The sequence below is a fragment of the Notothenia rossii genome (assembly GCF_949606895.1).
Source record: "Notothenia rossii genome assembly, chromosome: 8".
Taxonomy (NCBI): Eukaryota; Metazoa; Chordata; class Actinopteri; order Perciformes; family Nototheniidae; genus Notothenia; species Notothenia rossii.
The window spans coordinates 19,594,591-19,611,867 of NC_136906.1; the positions used below are offsets into that span (position 1 = coordinate 19,594,591).

A 17,277-nucleotide genomic window follows, 5' to 3' on the forward strand; every position below is an offset into this window, starting at 1 on the left:
GCAGACAACCAAGATACCTAAAGCACCAGAGACATACATGTTGGTTAACATGTGGAATATGATCATTGTCTTGAGTTTTAAACTACTGGGGTCAAATTGAGCCCATGGATAAAGGGTGTAAAGTAAATCTGAGGATAACAGGAGGGTTAACTAAGGTCAAATATAAGCGTGTTATTAAAAAAATCTTGTTTATGGTGTAAAAACCATCTTTTTGTATTTCAGCTTGAGAAAGTCCTTCAACAAGGAGACATTGGAGAATGCTGTGAACCCTACATGGTTATGAAAGAGTCTGATTCCTCCAAGGTAATGGAGCCAAAAACATATTTGTTTAAATTGTTGCAATGCTCAGGGCTGGCGGCCAGCGTGCTCATTGGACCATTTTACTGTCTAGGCAGAAACCATTACCCAATTCTGTCTGGGAAGCTGCAATATTTACCATCCATTTTGGCAGGGGTCAACTCGGTTGGCCATTGCAGTTATTTTCAGCCTAACTTTCTCTTTTGATGTTTTTTGTATGATATTTTGTCTGCTCAGCACAAGGAGAAGCTGGAGAAGCTGCGTCTGCAGGCAGAGCAGTCATGTAGTCGCCTCGGCCGTTTCCGCATGCCTTTCGCCTGGACGGCCATTCACCTGCTCAACATCGTCAGCAGTGTGGGGGGTCTGGATCGCTCGGACTCTGACTCCGACTCTGGTACTTAAAACACATCCTAGGTTTTACAAAGTGTTCTAGCGTGCAGGTACACAGAGCGTTCATTTTACAGTGACAAAGCCCTGTAGCAGTCACATTCATGCACATGCCGCTCTAACGTGATGTTGTTTCCTCCTGCCAGAGCGAAAAGGCCACGGAACATGGAATGACAGAAAGAAAAAGGGGTGCGAGCGGATGAGTGTTGGGGACGACATGTGTAACTTTGCCACTTTCCGTCCAGCAACATTGACCGTCACCAACTTCTTCAAACAGGTCAGACTCTCTCATGACTCATTTAGTTGTTCATCTTGTCACAATTATCGCGACTGTGATGTTTGATGTAATGGGGACAAATTACTCTCAAATCACTTTATTAATAAAGCTGAGTATTGTCACTTTTAACGACAACAAGGTGAGGCGCTAACAGCTACCAATAATCTATTACATGTATTTACACACCTCTTATATGTTTGACGACAGACCACTCAAGAATGGATGACTTTCAAGAAGACTCAACACTTGCCATTATAACATTCAAGGCGGATCACACAGCTTTTTACTATAGGCTTTATCGTAAAATAAAGAAGTTCAGGCAATACTTTTTAAATTGTATGTTTTAACGGTTTTAACAGTGACGCGTCCTAAAACCCGGAAGTAAGTTAGCATTTTTACCACTTCCGGTTCCTTCGACAAAAAGCAATGCAATTTCTCCATAGGATTTTGGAAAATATCTGGAAATAAGGTCTGTGTTTGACACACATTGAAGAGACAGATCACGTTTTTTTTCTACGGCATTAAATACATCAGCAGTGACCCCACTGGTGATTTTTGAAGAGTTTACGTGTCTGAAAAACGATGGTTGTTAACAAGTGGCTGAATAGGACTACAGAAGTTGTCGAGGTCATTTTACGTCATTACACCGAACACGTAAACACTCCCGCTAAGTTTGTTTGCACTGTTCTGCTTGAAAGCAAGTACCTGCCTCCTGCAAACTGTTCAAACAAACGCTTCAACTTGTACCATTTTGAATCTGTATGTTTGAATATGGATCGTGACGTTGAAGCAGCGACCCTGCTGTAGTTCCTTTATAGCATAACGTTAGCATTTTGCTTCTGGCGACTAGATTTATGATTAGAAAATTATAAAAGTAGGGTAGACATGTGGAGATTATCCAGCTGAACCAAACGTTATACGTTTCTTAAATGTGTGTCAACCTACCACAGACCTTATTTCCAGCTATTTTCCAAAATCCTATGGAGAAACTGCTTTTTTGTGGAAGGAACCGGAAGGCGTTTAGGACGCGTGCGTCACTGCGGTTCTCTATTAATGTTTTAAGATAAAATATTAGAAATTGAGCCTACAATGTTCACAAATACTACAAGTAGTTAACATTGTAATGAAGCACTGCTATTATAACTATGTAATAATGAGATTGATCTCATGCCAATACACACTCTGCTCCTGTCTGTGTCCATGAAGGAGGGGGACAGACTGAGTGATGAAGACCTCTACAAGTACCTGGCAGATATGCGCAGACCATCATCTGTTCTGAGACGACTGAGGCCCGTCACAGGTAAACGAGAGCATACTTAATATAACTGAAACGGATCATGGAAAGGCTTTATGGATGTTGTGTATAAACCGTCTCCTATCTTTTGTCCCTCAGCCCAGTTGAAGATCGACATCTCCCCCGCTCCGGACTCCCCTCACTACTGTCTGTCCCCGGAGCTGCTGCACGTGAAGCCGTACCCCGACCTGCGTGTGCGCCCGACCAAAGACGTGCTAGAGTTCCCTGCTCGCTACGTATACACCCCTCACACAACCTACAGGTGAGTGTGTTCACCTTAAACACACGCACACGTTTACACAAACATTGCTTAAGTTGACCCGTTGAACAAATATTCTTTCACCCCTCCATCACATGCCTGACTCAATGTGTTTGTCTAGGTATTGATTTGTCCCGATTGATTTCTTCTGCCTCTCCTTTTTTAACTTAAAAACAAAAATACACATTTATTTTCTTTGGTGAAACAGAATGTTTAATCATTTAGAAAAACTTGATTTGATAGGTTCCATTTAAAAACAAAGATTACTAGTGCATCAAAGTCAAGACTAAGAACAGACACAAACGGAGAAAGCGGCAACAACAAGCACATCATCATAAGATTACTAGCACAAATGTTTTCTGGCATTAGAGTAGATCTTTGGCTCACATTGCAGGCTTGGAAGGGAGTGCAGTGTAGTCTGGGAGACTTCAGTAGTGAATGCTACCGTCTATGTTTTAGCTTCTCTCTGAAAGAAGAAAATGAAACACACATTTAATCAAATATAAACAACAAACGTTCAAAAGACTTAACAAAGGACTCACCATCATCTTTAGTTTGGAGAGCTGCTCATTCTGAGTCTCAATGTTCTCTTTCTGGAACTGGGTCCAATGCTGTAAACCTTTCAAGGTGTTGGATTGCTCCTCTGCTCTCTTCTGAAAACGGCAATATAGTAAAGGGAACTCATTTAGTAACCGATCAGTGACTGGTGTTTAAATACTTCTGGTCGCCTTGTGCTTTTACAAAACCAAAAGCAAGCACGGGCTGGTGTGACGCTGAAGTAAGGCTGCAAAAGCATTGAAAATGAATCCTGGTTTTGGCTTCATACTAAATGTAAGGGCTTATATTGATAGAGCAGGATTTTTCAATGTGAAAGTGTAATACATGTTGTCCCTAAAATAATTACAATAAATAATCGTAATCTCAACAATGATCCAAAATTATAGGGATGGGTATCGTTTGAAATGTATCGATTCCGGTTCTGCTTATCGTTTCCGGTTCTTATCGATTCCCCGTTTCGATTCCAAAATTGTAAAAGAAAGAGGTCAAATGTTTAGATAACAAAAATATCTTTATTCTTTTAAGCTTTAACTGACATTTTTACAAATAAAAAATATACATGCAATACAAATGTATTGCACAATAGCTGTGCTTTATTTGAACTGAGCTATGCCTGTGGCAAGCTATTAACAGGCATTACACTGTGCCTTGTCTTTTTCTTTTTTAGTGTAGTGGAGCCTCACTTTAGAGCGTTTACCGCGACCCATCTTTGGTGTTATGAAGTGAATGAGCTCGTGAACTGTCTATGGGAGGGCGGGGAAGCCTCGCTGCGGGGCAACTGTGGACCTCTGTCGCCTGTCAGCGCAACTTACATGATGCCGTTTTAAAAAATTAAGGGCGGTGCCGGCCGTCAGCGAACCGAGCTGACCGTCAACGGCCCGCTGACGACCGGCCGTTCTGTGATTCTCCAGAACACACAGATGACCAGTCCGCTCTTACCCTGTATTCCACCTGGTCGCCGCGGCGCAGACGGACCAGGTGGAATACAGGGTCTACCGCGTTTAGGAACCGTTAAGCAGAACCGAAAATGTGTATTTTGTACGGGTACCCGGTACCCGGCATTTTCTTATCGGTTCTCATCTGGAACCGAGTTTCGGTTCCCAACCCTGGTATTTTATCTCTATGTTCCAGCGCTCTGTTACCTGCAGCTCTTTGATGCTGATGCTGGTGTTGAGATACATCTCCAGCTTCTTCACTTTAGTTTGGAGCTCCACCTCTTCCTGCTCCACGCTGGCCAGCCAGTCTTTAGTCATGTTGGTCTGAGCCTGTTGCTTGGCCATCTGCGCCTGTCAAAGCAGCATCTGCACATATTATCCTCGTCCCCAAACAACCATCCCAGTGCAGCTGGCAGCTCTCTAACGACACCCTCACTCTCTTATCTCAGATGAAAGAGCTTCATTGATCCATATACATCAGGGAAAAGGGTCTTACAAAAGGAAACGAGTCAGATGCCTACAGTAACTAAGAACAGCTGCATTAGCGTTTTTGTAGACATAGAATAGATCTGCTACTATGTCTATTTTCTTTCTCTGTAATCTGTCTGCGATTTTACATTCTCTACATATTGTGTCTATCCGCTCTGCTCCTGCACGTTAGATCTGCAGTTTGATAGTCAGCGATTATCTCTCCTGCAACAACACAAGCAGCACCCGAAGAATCTGTTGTTGACATATTTGGGTGTTTTCTTACCTGGAGCGACTCTATGGCTGCTTTTATCTGTCTCTCCACCTCCACAGCCTGCTCAGTCTGCCTCTCCAGCTTTTCTAGAGTCCCCTCATGGCTCCTCAAAGTCTGTCTGATTTTCACTATCTTCGCCTCGGTGGTCTCATGAACATAGTTGAGCGATTCGCTGAACTGCACGACGCCGAACAGGAGAATATTGACTTCTTCCTTCGGCGCAGCCTTGTCCTTCACCTCGCTGGTCCTCCTCCTGACCGGAGCTGCATGGACTGCTCTCAAACCCTCGGCCAAAAATAGCAGGCACAGAACCCAGATCATCTTCATGACAGCAGTCACAAACTCACTGCGGTCTAATGTCTGTTTCATTGTTTCGGTTCAATGCGTACTTCTCTGTCGCAGCTGAGATGTTAGCATCATCAGGATCCCCAGTGGACGATGAGTTCGGAGGGTGGTCAGTGCGCCTTATATTGTATGTCTACATGCAATACCATAGTGAAACATTAGCTCAGCTGGGGTTTGATCCCAGGTCTTGTCTGTGGCCTTAGTCCCAGTGGCCCTGCCTGCTTTAACCCCTGAGAGACACATTTAGTCATTCAGGTCGTGAACACACGTGAAATACATTTATATAAATCTGGTTTTCTTGTGTTTGATACAGAACATGTATAATCATAATCTGCGCTGTACATTTATTTTTTTAAGTTATTTTAAAGTTATGTGATTTTTTTTGGTGTGTCATTGCCCCTTGACAAGCGAATAAACACCGCTGTTTAAATAAAATATGAACAGATGTTACCTCTTTATGTTTGCCTTGGACAGTAGTTATGGTTACTTTCACTTAGCCAATACAGGGTCACACTTTCCCCTCGTGTGCACACATGGAAATCTTATCTTTTGATTTTCTAATAAATGCTTTTGTAGGTTTTGAGGGATTATTGAAACAGAATCAGACAACATAATAAGATCCAGCTAGGCTGCCTACATCTTAGTATATTATGTTCTTTTATGATTGTCATTTGATGTCATTAACCAAAAAGAAAATGTTCCTTTAACTCCTTCATGGATTTGCTGTCGTTTTATTCAATTCTGTCCTTGTGGTCTCATTTTCTGCCTTTTTATCATTTTGACTTTCAGGAATCTCCTCTATGTTTACCCACAAAGTCTGAACTTCAGCAGTCGCCAGGGGTCCGTGAGAAACATCGCTGTGAAGGTTCAGTTCATGGCCGCAGAGGACCCAAGTCAAGCTCTGCAGGTGAGTCACACTCAGCATAAAGAAGCTCCAGTCACAAAGGGCAGCTTGCGGCAGTGTAATAGTATACGAGGGTTTAGTGGAAGAGTGAGCTTCATCAAAGGGGCATTTATCCGAGCACAGAGGGAAGGAAAACTTAGTGATCTGTTTTTCTGTATGAACTCTTTGTTTATTGAATATCAAATGGTTGATTCCCACTAAGCATTACTGGCTTAAAGTAACACTGTGTGTTTCTTGTAACCTGATTGGAGGTTTGACATTCACTATGCAGAATCATCTAAACGCAGTCTAAGACTAGAAGGCTTTCAGTTTTTGAGAAGAAACAATATTTTTTTTTTTTTTAAGAAATCACATTTGTGCCGTTAAACTGAACCATATGAGTATTAAAATGTAAGGTCTGAAGAGAAATAGCTTGAAGAATTAGTCGATAGCATGAAAAGTAATTGGCTATTTTGGTTATCGATTCATCAGTTTTATGAATCATTTCAGTCATTGTTCAGATTTTAATGTCTGATTCCAGCCTCATGAGAGGGTTTTCCTGGCTTTACATAATTCATCGTTCTGAGCTCAATATGTTCCGCTATTTGGTCTTTTGCTTTAACAAAGCAAATGTGTTTGAAGACGTCAAGTTTTGCTCTGTGAAATTGTAATGTCTATTTTTCAAAGCTTCACAGCCTAAATGGTTATCAGTTAATTAAAAAATATTTGTGGCAGTAGAGTCGATCTTGAAAATAATCCGTATTTGCAGCCCTAGGTTGCACACATCTCTAGAGGGAAACTTAAAAACAGTTTGTTTTTGTTGACAGTGCAAGTCTTTGTATGATCCATAAGGATACTCATGTCAAAGGATATCCTCCTATTTGTCAAGGAGAAACTAAATGTACACTCTGCTGTTTGACCAGGTCATCTTTGGGAAGTCCAGTAGTTCTGAGTTCATGCAGGATGCGTACACTCCCATCATCTACCATAACAAGTAAGGCCCCGTCTCCTGCTGACCTTCACTGCACTGGAGTCTGTCCAACTTGCCTTTAACATTGTGTTTAACTCTTGCCAACAGATCTCCTGAGTTCTATGAGGAGATAAAGATGAAGATTCCTGCCAATCTAACAGACAACCACCATCTCCTGTTCACCTTCTACCACATCAGCTGCCAAACCAAGCTGAACACCCCCCTGGAGACCCCTGTGGGCTACACTGTGAGTACACTCCTCACCCCCACACACTTGCTCGTTTGATCGCTCCTTCTTTTGTCTTGCCATCGGTGAGTGATCGCGTGACTCTCTGTCTGCCTGCAGTGGATCCCTCTGATGCAGCATGGCCGACTGCGCACCGGCTCCTTCAGTCTGCCTGTGTCTGTGGAGAAGCCCCCGCCCAGCTACTCTGTGCTCACCCCTGACGTGAGTGTGTTGAAAGAGATGATGTGTATATCAGTCAGCCTGTCATTACCTTCTCCTGTTGTGATGGGACTGAGTGTTAACTGAGTTGGATGTCACTCTGCGGCAGGTCCAGCTCCCAGGCATGAAGTGGGTGGATAACCACAAAGGAGTGTTCAATGTGGAGGTGACGGCCGCCTCCTCCGTCCACACTCAGGTACACACGTGCTTTTTATGCTTACGTTTCTCTTTCACATGTATATAACAACAGAGTGGAAGAATGGTTCTTCTTCTTCTTCTTCTTCTTCTTCTTCTTCTTCTTCTTCTTCTTCTTCTATCTTCTACTTGGTATTCTCCCACTTTTAAAAAGCCTTTTGTAAATAGGTAAGTGTCAGGGGACTTCTTGAAAATTATATTATAATTATTTATTATAGCCTCCCTAGTTTTCATTTATTGTTAATTAAATATGACACATTTTTATATAGAGCGATAAATAATACATCTTTATTGTGTATTAGTGTGTTACAAGTCTGAAGCCCTACATATGCATCCAGCAGTGTATCATTATAACAATAATTCAATAATTATTATTAATTAATTAATAATAAAGTTTGATTGTATCAGAATATATATAATAATTTAGATTTTATATAGCGCCTTTCAAGAAACCCAAGGACTTTTTACAATGGGAGATAGAATACATAAGTACCGTAATAATAATATCACAGACACACAAATATATATACATATTATAAAACGGACAAGTCAAATCAAGCAATCTGATTGGTTCTTAGCCGTGATATACTGAGCGTATCCCACGGGTAGAATTGTAAGTTACTTTTCACAACAAGTCAGTATCCCTCCGCGCCTGAGAAACACAGTTGGGCTGAAACTGGAAACAGCTGGAAACAGCTAAGGGGCTTCGCGTCGGGCCGAACCACGCTCCTTAGCTGTGATATAATGAGCATATACCACGGCCTGTCGTGAGCTATTGCTTAAATACAATAAATGCAGCTCTCAGTGCTTTAAAGAAGAAACAAATTAGGAAACACATTGAGAGATAATAAAGACTACATCTCAGTGTTGCAGAGGGAAAAAGCCATTTAAAAGATGAGCTAGTCAATGTTGCTTGAAGAAGGTTTGGTTGAAGAGAAGTTTTTAAGTCTTGTGTAAACATTTCCAGAGCCATCTCTCTCATTTCTCTGGGTTTGCTCTTCCACAGTTTGGGAGCATAGCAGGAAAAAGCCATATCCCCAATTGTCTCTTTAGTGGGGTTTAGAGTGTCTAGAAAAACAGACGTGGCGGATCTAATGGCTCGTGAAGGAACATAAGACAACAGGGAGTCTGTGGTGTAGGCGATGCTCAGCTTTGTATTCAAGTTGAAGCACTTTCAAATCAATTCTAGAAGAAGCAGGGAGCCCATACTGCACGTATTACATCAGCGAGTTCAAGTGATACTTAATATTCATTCTGTTGTTAACTCTAGGACCCCCACCTGGATAAGTTCTTCACTCTAGTGTATGTTCTGGAGGAGTACTCGTTCCCCTTCCGCCTGAAGGACGTCATCATTACCGAGGCAAACATGGAGGGGGAGCTGAAGGCCAGCATGTCTGCCCTGAGAGGGGCTCTGCTGGATACCTGTGTCAGGTTCCTGCACCAGCTGCTCAACAAGCTCATTCAGCTCATCGTCTACCCACCGGTCATCGCGGGCCAAATCGGTGAGTGAGTTCTGAAGGACAGCCATTTAAGATCTGAAGTGCTCTTCCCAGAGCAACGCTGAAATGCTAATTTTGATCATTTGAGTGGATAATGTGATGACGATTAACCGCTACTTCCAAGGGACATAAGAGGACTGGAGCACACTGATTGATTTTCAACCTTTAATTGTGCAAACAGACTAAAGTTTCAACACTACTGTGCATCCTGTTTCCTATTATACATTTGACTGTTATTGAAGATAACAAGACTATGAATTGTGTATGTCTTTATTTATTAAATGCTCTGTTCTAACATCCACAGGCAATACAAATGGCTTTGAGGCAAAGGCCACAAAAACAAGATTTAAAAAAAACAATAGAAATATTCATTAAATAAAAAAGTAAGACGTAGGCCTACTTGTGCCTAAAAATATCGCCTTTCGGCCTTATTTTGATTTATTTTGGTTCATAATCAATGTCTTTGCAAGATAAGAAAAAATATGTATTTTACTTATACTTATCCATCCTTAGCTTTCTTATTTTCAGCTACATAGAAACACTAAAAGACATGCTATATGCTCGGGCCAACATCAAATAGAGTAAAGTGTGGACAAGCATAAAGATGAATATTTCAAGCAGAAATGATGAAATCTTAAAATGACAGTCTAATATTATGCCCTGTTTAAAACCATAGTTTGGTTAATCAACACATGCTATACTCGCTTTAAATTCTCCGCAGTGAACCTTGGCCGGGCTTCCTTCGAAGCGATTTCTCTGTTGGTCAACCAGATCCACAAGAACCTGGAGGGGAACCAGGACCAGCACAGCCGCAACAACCTGCTGTCGTCCTACATCCACTACTGCTTCCGCCTGCCGACCGCCGAACCTCCAGTCCCCGCAACGGGTGAGTCCTCCATCTGAGCCGCACAGTCGCTATCTGAGGAGCAGAAAGAGCCTCTCGCTGCCCCACATGCACACTTTAGATCGGGCACATGGCAGTTGACTCGCTAATATTTCACCGTGTAACATTTCTATTCGTCCATCTCCATGAGTAGCTGGCAAGCAGTCCTACGACATACCGATGCAGTATGCCACCTTATCGAGAGTGACAGCCCGGCCGAGCAGCCTCCACCTGGCCCGTTCCAAGAGCATCAGCAACTCCAACCCCGACCTGGCCAGCACTCCGGTGTCTCCTGACGAGGAGGTGCAGAGGATCATCGGGAGCAAGGTGAGCTGCACCTTGCTATTCTCATAAGAGCTGTACAACTGCTGTGTGTTCTTATCTAATAAATACTTCACCCTCAAAACCAGATCAATTGTATAACTAAGTCACCTTGAATTATTCTTGAAAGCCTCCGAGGTGGACAAAGAGTCTCTTCACGCGACACGTGCCGTATAATCCAAGTCTTATTTATCCAGTGGTATGCTCACTACTTCCCAAACACGTGCATTTTTGTTAAAATATTTAGCACAACAGACACATTTCCATTTACTACAATTCCTGAAGAATTCTCTCCATTTTTCAGTCTTTGTTCTTGTATGCAAGACAAATAATTCAAGGCAACACAGGGCGGCTAATTGTTACACAAATGGTCATTTTGGGGCGAAAGTTGTTTTTTTCAAGTCCTTCGGGCAGTTAAATACTTCCGTTACAGATTTAAAGTTTTACATTTTGCATGTTTTGCTCTAAAAGTCTGTTATGTATTTGCTCTCTGCCTTGTGTTCTCATAGGGGTTTATTGTGCACATTACTTTCATTTGCTAAGTGTGTAATATATGTGGGGTTTTTCTTTTGTATTATGAATCTCCATCTTGTTCTATCCCTAGTACATTTAGAAAAGATACAACATCAACAAATGAAAGTGTGTGTTTTCATGGTTCCCAGATGACATTCCCACACAGGGTTCATGTGTTTGCAATATCAGTCTGTCAATGTGTTTCTTAGTCAGTGTTTCACAGTCACTGCAGATTGAATACGCTTAGGTTGACTGATATCTCTGTGCCCACAGTTAATGATGCTGCTTATGTAATTATTCTTTGTGCCTCTGTTACATTCAGTACCTCCAGCCCTCCCTTTGATTCCACCCCCCCCCTTGCTTTCTTTGCTAATTCAAGCTTCCCTTCTCTACACCCCTTGACCCATATTTGTCTCTTACCGTTATTGTTGTTATCCCTTAAGTAATCTTGTTTATAAATGACCTCCCTTTACTCACTGTGCCCTTGCCTCCTGCCGCACTCTGTGTGTGTGTGTTGTGTGTGTTCCTGGTGGCTTTCGGCAGGGCATTGACCGCTCCCACTCCTGGGTAAATTCTGCTTATGCCCCCGGGGGCTCCAGATCTGTGCTGCGCCGAAACCCCAACTCCAGCTGTGAGCTCAAGCAGGTGCCAAATCCCTCCTCTTCCTCCTCACCTTCACCTCCTACTCACCACCTCCATCCTGTTCCATCTCTGATCAACTCTCGCGGGTCGTTCCTTACCTCAGTGTTTCTGTCTGCCTCTCACTCTGCTAGCCTCCTGTCACACATGTTGCATCTCGTCTGTCTTTCTCAGTTCATCCTCTCACCGCCAACTAACAGACCATATCTGTTGGGTTTGAGAGACATAATCTCTGCCTGTGGCTCTTACCAGAGATTATAAAGAGTTCTCTGCCCACCCATCAATTTCCATTCATCCATTTTCACGTCACTTTGTCCTCATCTCCGTGGCTTCACCTCACCCACCACTCCATGTCAGGCAAGCGACCGCAGCTGCAATCGCATGTCTGCCTTTCTGGACAGCGTGGCCTTGTTTTCAGTTCCCCCCAGGCAGATTACCAAGAAGGTAAAGCTGACATCTACCATGACAAACTGTAAAAGTTACATTTTTCACATCAAACTAACCCATTTTGAAGTCCTAACTTTCATCAACTTTCCCTGTCATGAACATTCATCGTCATTCATGACATTTTAACAATTGTCTCTTTCTGTAAGTTGATGTGATTTATGTTTGTTGATACATTGAATATTTCATATGCTCAGTCTCTGGTAGATTTACTAATAAATTAGTTATTTTTACTACCACACATTTAACATTTGACCAACATTTTACACAAAACACTTATTGCTTTTAATTTGAAATATTATTTACCTGAATTATGGATTTTATTAACTATTAAGAAACACACACCACTGTAATCTTAAAACTCATCTATTATATTAGAAAAATGCAATGTAAGCTAAACTGGTCTCCATGTTGGTCCATGGGCAGCTGCTCCATGAGGAGCTGTCTCTGCAGTGGGTGGTGAGCACCAGCACGGTGAGGGAGGCAGCGCTGCAGCAGGCCTGGTTCTTCTTCCAGCTTATGGTGAGTATGGCTTAGTAGAACTGTATTCATCTGACACCACTTTCTTAAGAGAGAAAACTCCAAATGCTACCACACACCTTTACTACTTGAGGAACCATTGTAATAGCAGGATAGTTCATATTCTCATTAAGTGACTGTTTCCATATACTTCCTCTCTTTTAGACAAAGAGCATGTCCCACCACTTGTTCCTGACCTCGAAGTTGGACGTTGCCCGGCGTCAGCGTTTCCCTGACCGCTTTGTGGACGACGTCGCTGCCCTTGTGTGTGCCATCAGCGCAGACATCGCCAATCGATACCACAAGGTAACCCAAATCCCACAAGCCAAACCACAAGCAGTTCAAGAAATGAACTGATGAAAGTCCATTTGCTGTTAATGAACAAAATGTTGAATTATTAAAGATGGCCAGATGGTGTGTTAAAGTTCTTAACCAATAGAAAGTAGCCTTATCTCTTAAGCATGCTCAATCTTCATTGGTTTCAGTGATTTTAATAACCCAATCTTACAGAAAATGTCTTTTTTTCTTTTTTAATATATCATACAGTATCTTCCCTTTTATTTAATCATATCTACTCTTGTTCACTCTTGTCCACACTTCTCTCTCTCCCCCCTCCGTCTCCCTCTCTCTCTCAGGATGTGGAGCTTGTGGAGAGGTTGAATAGCAGTCTGGCTTTTTTCCTGAATGACCTGCTGTCTCTCATGGACCGGGGCTTTGTGTTCAACCTCATCCGCTCCTACTACAAACAGGTGCTCCTCTCCTTGTTTTCCTTTGATATCAAACATTTTAAATCCTAAAGCTCCCGGGCACATTTGATACTGTTTTAAACAAATCGGTGTGTTAAACAGATCGCCAACAAGCTTCACACGGCGCAGAACCCCAGCTCTCTGATTGCCCTGAGGGTGGACTTCACTCGCATCGTGTGCAGCCACGAGCACTACGTCATCCTCAACCTGCCGTGCTCCACTCTCAGCCCCCCAGCCTCCCCCTCCCCCTCCACCTCCTCCACCACCTCACAGGTACTAAAGCGGGCGGGAAAACACAATATATCTGATTTAAATTGCTTTAATATACTTTTTTTTACATTGAAAGCTTCTATTGACCTTTTTCAAAAGAAGCTTTGTATGTCTGTCGTCATATTTTATGATGTCATCACCCCGAAAACACCTCAACAAAATCCTTATTTCTTTTGTTTTATAATCTGAATGTGAAAGTTATGAATGTTACTTTAAGCTATTTGATTAAGCCCTATTATTTTGTATATACCGTAATTTCCGGACTATAAGGCGCACCTGAATATAAGCCGCAGCAGCTAAATTGAATGATGTGTACATATATAAGCCGCACTGGACTATAAGCCGCAGGTGTTTTAATGTTTAATTACCATATGTAAGGGTTCGTGCACAGAGGGGATTGTCGGGAAAGAGATGGCTGTTTGAGGAAGCTCCCATTTATTAACATTTCAACAAACAAGTTGCATATTTCATAACGTATTCAAGTGTTACCATTTAGTGCAATAGTAGCTACAGAACATGTACTGTGCTGTGTAAACTGTACTGTATCACATAGCATTTCAGACACACAAACTTTTCAACTTTCAAACTTAAACGGTGCGCTCCCAGCGCACGTACCGGCAGTGGTCTACAGCAGTGGTTTTCAACCAGTGGTACGGGGACAAACTGTCTCGCTCTCGTAATGTCTGTCTGTCTGTCTTGCTCTCGTTCTGTCTCTCGTACCACTCTCGGTTCCACTTTTACTTTTGCGCGCTACCTGTCTCACTCTTTTCCGGCCTCCAGCTTTTCCTGCTGGAGCCCGCCGCTTAAAGGTGGGGGGCGCGGACCGGCCATAGAGACCATAGAGTTAAAGGTGGTGGACTGTAACCTGTAAAATCCATAGATTTAGGAGGTCCCCTGGCCGTTAGCTGTAGAAATCCATAGATTAGCCGCACCGTTATATAAGCCGCAGCGTAGAAAAATTGGGAAAAAGGCGCGGCTTATAGTCCGAAAATTACGGTACTTCTTTCCTTCAATCTCATCTCACTCTGTATCCTCAGAGTTCAGCGTTTTCCAGTATGGTGCAGGACCAGGGTGTGGCCACCATGTTTGAGCTCTCCGTCCCTTTCCGCCAGCAGCACTTCCTGTCTGGCCTGATGCTTACTGAACTCTCCCTCATCCTTGATCCTGAAGGAGAAGGGTAGGTTCTTACTGGTTACACTATATAAGAACCAGGAGTTCCATTCAGTTCCCCTTTAGGGATCAACAAAGTGTGAACTTTAAAATGAAACACAGTACTGCTCACAGCGAAGAACCAACAAATATGCTGATATTTTCTTTTTTTTTACCAACAGGGCGTTTTTCCTTCATAAAAAGGCCATTAGTGCTGTTCACTCCCTGCTGTGCAGCCATGATGCAGACCCCCGTTACACCGACCCTCAGGTCAGAGCCCACATCGCGCAGCTCTACCTGCCACTCGTCCCCATCGTCATGGAGACGTTCCATCAGCTCCACGACTTCTCTGGTAAGCACAACATATATGCCACCCACCGATATTGTCGTTATGGCGATGCACCTCCTCCGCACATTCATTTCATTTGAAAAAAATGTTTCCAGTATTTATTGAGTGCTTTTCTCGTTTTCTTCCTAGACTCCTCGCCTGCTCGGGGGCGCCATAGCACAGCCCACGCCGACGATACTGACCCAGACAGCGGCAGCACTATCAGTCAGTCTGTTGCCATGGCGATTGCCGGCTCCCCTTTGCCGCATGTCAAAGCCAACCCGTTCGCGCTGCCCACAGCGGTGAGTGATAGCGGCGGGGGTCAGGCTGCCCCCCCGGCCCTACAGGCTGAACTCTGAGTGGGAGGCTGCTGCTCAGCAGACACCACTCTGGCCTTTCTGTAACTCCAAGCAGACATTCAGAGTTTGCATTATCTCATGTTGTTATTATTTTCTACAATGTTATTACAACTGCTCCTCTAAGCCTGTAGATGGCTCTCTGTTCCGTTCCTCACTGTAAACAGCCATTTTGTTCTTAGGCGGATTAAAAGACTGGCTCTGAGTTTGTGTATTTTTCTCCACCAGGCTGGGCGCCAATCCAGCTCTCTGTCTGCCGAGTGCAGCAGGACTCTGCTGGTGAGCTTCCTGTGGGTGCTGAAGAATGCAGATGCTGCTCTCCTGGAGCGCTGGGTGTCTGATCTGTCTGTGCTGCAAATCAACCGTCTGCTGGACTTGCTGCATCTCTGTGTCTCCTGCTTTGAATACAAGGTACAATAACCATGCTGTGTCACTACTATAGAGTCTTTATCATTTATACAATCAAAACAGGTTCAAACCAGGTGTTCAATTTGGACGTACCAGAGCTGCTTCACATTATTACAATTACGTCAGTAGCAGTTTAAAAAAAGTTGCTTATGTTGATTTATTACTAGTGCGGTGTACTCTGTTTTTTTTGTAATTTATAACTGTTCATGAATTGAGTCTTACTGAAGTCAATACAAATGTTGCCCCCTCTTATTTTTACTGGAGGTTTAGGTTTAATTGAAATATGTGTCCTGCTGTGCGGACTGAGGCTGAGAAAAGGAGTCTTTGTTATTATGGTCCTTGGTCTTGGAAGGACCTTCAATCACGCCTCTAACTGACGCACTTGTCTCAATAGCATGTTTTAAATTGAAGTTGTCTGAAGTCCTTACCACCAGCTGCTCTTGCAGTAATAAGTAGTGCACCTTTCTTACTGTCCTAATGTGCACAGTGTAGTGACTGCTTTTTCGTCTTTTGTTTTCTTAGTAACGTTCTCTGTATTTTATATGTTTGTGTTATGTGTAACGTTGCTGCCTTCTTGGCCAGGTCAGCATTGCAAATGAGATTCTATCTCAATGCTTTTATCTGGTTAAATAAAATACAAATAAAATGTTTTTTTATATGTTCCCTGATTTGTTTTTGTGTGATTTTTGTAGGGGAAAAAGGCTCTGGAGAGAATCAACAGCCTGACGTTTAAAAAGTCCCAGGACATGAAGGCCCGACTGGAGGAGGCCATTCTGGGCACCATCGGGGCTCGTCAGGAGATGGTCCGCCGCTGCAGAGGTCAGTAGCATGAGAGCGTGGTAATGTGTGACAGGGTGTAGCTTCTTGTTATTTATATATTTGTGTTAATCGATGTATATAATGTGTTTACTTTTCTAGAAAGGAGTCCCTACGGCAGTCAGGAGAACGTTCGCTGGCGGAAGAATGTCACGCACTGGAGACAAAATACAGACAGAGTCGATAAGTATGTTTACACTCATTTATTTAGTGATTACAACTTAAATCATAAACGTGGTATACCATGCTGTCTCTTCTTCTAAATAGTGTCTGAATGTTATACTGATGGTTGTGAAATAACACCTCTTGCAGGACTAAAGCTGAGATGGAGCAGGAGTCAGTGGTGGATGGAAACTTAGCAACAGAGGCCTCTCTGGTAGTACTGGACACTCTGGAGATTGTTGTCAAGGTAAACCAATCATCAACTCACGCCCACCCGTACAGTAATGTCCACTTTGTGTAGAAATGTCTTGCTGTAATTTGTGGTGTCTCTCTTTCAGACCGTGGTGGCCTCTGAGCTGAAGGAGAGTGTTCTGGGTGGAGTGCTGAGAGTGCTCCTCCACAGCATGGCAGGCAACCAGAGCGCCCTCTTCCTGCAGCACTGCTTCACTACACAGAGGGCTCTGGTCTTCAAGGTACATCATGCAAACATTTCTCTATTATATTTAGTTAGTTATTGTTTAGCAATCTGATGTCAATGCAGCTTAAATATTGTCAAAAGTTACGCACTTTCACATTTTCCTTTTTACATTGTTCTCCTTCCTTGTTAAGAATCTAACACCGACTGACACATTTTAAC

The 17,277-nt window shown here is 43.0% G+C and overlaps 2 protein-coding genes across 5 annotated transcripts in view; one reads left to right on the forward strand and one right to left on the reverse strand.

Annotated features, from left to right (window-relative positions):
* dock6 (dedicator of cytokinesis 6) overlaps positions 1-17,277 on the forward strand; it is a 31,592-nt gene that overhangs the window by 6,634 nt on the left and 7,681 nt on the right. The window contains exons 10-36 of one of the 4 annotated variants that reach the window (XM_079645794.1): positions 223-303; positions 535-691; positions 831-961; positions 2,168-2,261; positions 2,355-2,517; positions 5,884-6,001; positions 6,901-6,971; positions 7,056-7,194; positions 7,294-7,395; positions 7,502-7,588; positions 8,858-9,089; positions 9,808-9,972; positions 10,124-10,296; positions 11,347-11,448; positions 11,800-11,886; positions 12,313-12,408; positions 12,571-12,711; positions 13,041-13,154; positions 13,254-13,424; positions 14,459-14,598; positions 14,753-14,922; positions 15,049-15,200; positions 15,483-15,665; positions 16,355-16,481; positions 16,581-16,665; positions 16,791-16,887; positions 16,979-17,113. In XM_079645794.1, the coding sequence (XP_079501920.1) occupies positions 223-303; positions 535-691; positions 831-961; positions 2,168-2,261; positions 2,355-2,517; positions 5,884-6,001; positions 6,901-6,971; positions 7,056-7,194; positions 7,294-7,395; positions 7,502-7,588; positions 8,858-9,089; positions 9,808-9,972; positions 10,124-10,296; positions 11,347-11,448; positions 11,800-11,886; positions 12,313-12,408; positions 12,571-12,711; positions 13,041-13,154; positions 13,254-13,424; positions 14,459-14,598; positions 14,753-14,922; positions 15,049-15,200; positions 15,483-15,665; positions 16,355-16,481; positions 16,581-16,665; positions 16,791-16,887; positions 16,979-17,113 (3,513 nt within the window). The remainder of the gene's footprint in view (positions 1-222; positions 304-534; positions 692-830; positions 962-2,167; positions 2,262-2,354; positions 2,518-5,883; positions 6,002-6,900; positions 6,972-7,055; positions 7,195-7,293; positions 7,396-7,501; positions 7,589-8,857; positions 9,090-9,807; positions 9,973-10,123; positions 10,297-11,346; positions 11,449-11,799; positions 11,887-12,312; positions 12,409-12,570; positions 12,712-13,040; positions 13,155-13,253; positions 13,425-14,458; positions 14,599-14,752; positions 14,923-15,048; positions 15,201-15,482; positions 15,666-16,354; positions 16,482-16,580; positions 16,666-16,790; positions 16,888-16,978; positions 17,114-17,277) is intronic. The other 3 variants (XM_079645795.1, XM_079645796.1, XM_079645797.1) reach the window with 3 other exon arrangements.
* On the reverse strand, positions 2,702-5,237 carry angptl8 (angiopoietin like 8). Its single transcript, XM_079645798.1, has 4 exons — positions 4,762-5,237; positions 4,215-4,358; positions 3,057-3,167; positions 2,702-2,980 (listed from the first exon to the last, which is right to left on the reverse strand). The coding sequence occupies exons 1-4, from the start codon at positions 5,116-5,118 to the stop codon at positions 2,963-2,965; spliced, it is 630 nt and encodes a 209-aa protein (XP_079501924.1). The 5' UTR covers positions 5,119-5,237; the 3' UTR covers positions 2,702-2,962.

Bases quoted from the DNA above. Each gene is read 5' to 3' on its own strand.
- angptl8 (XM_079645798.1), bottom strand. From the start codon at position 5,118: ATGAAACAGACATTAGACCGCAGTGAGTTTGTGACTGCTGTCATGAAG. The intron at 4,359-4,761 runs GTAAGAAAACAC...CTGCTTTGACAG, and splicing joins CAGCCATAGAGTCGCTCCAG to GCGCAGATGGCCAAGCAACA. The intron at 3,168-4,214 runs GTAACAGAGCGC...TGCCGTTTTCAG, and splicing joins TCAGCATCAAAGAGCTGCAG to AAGAGAGCAGAGGAGCAATC.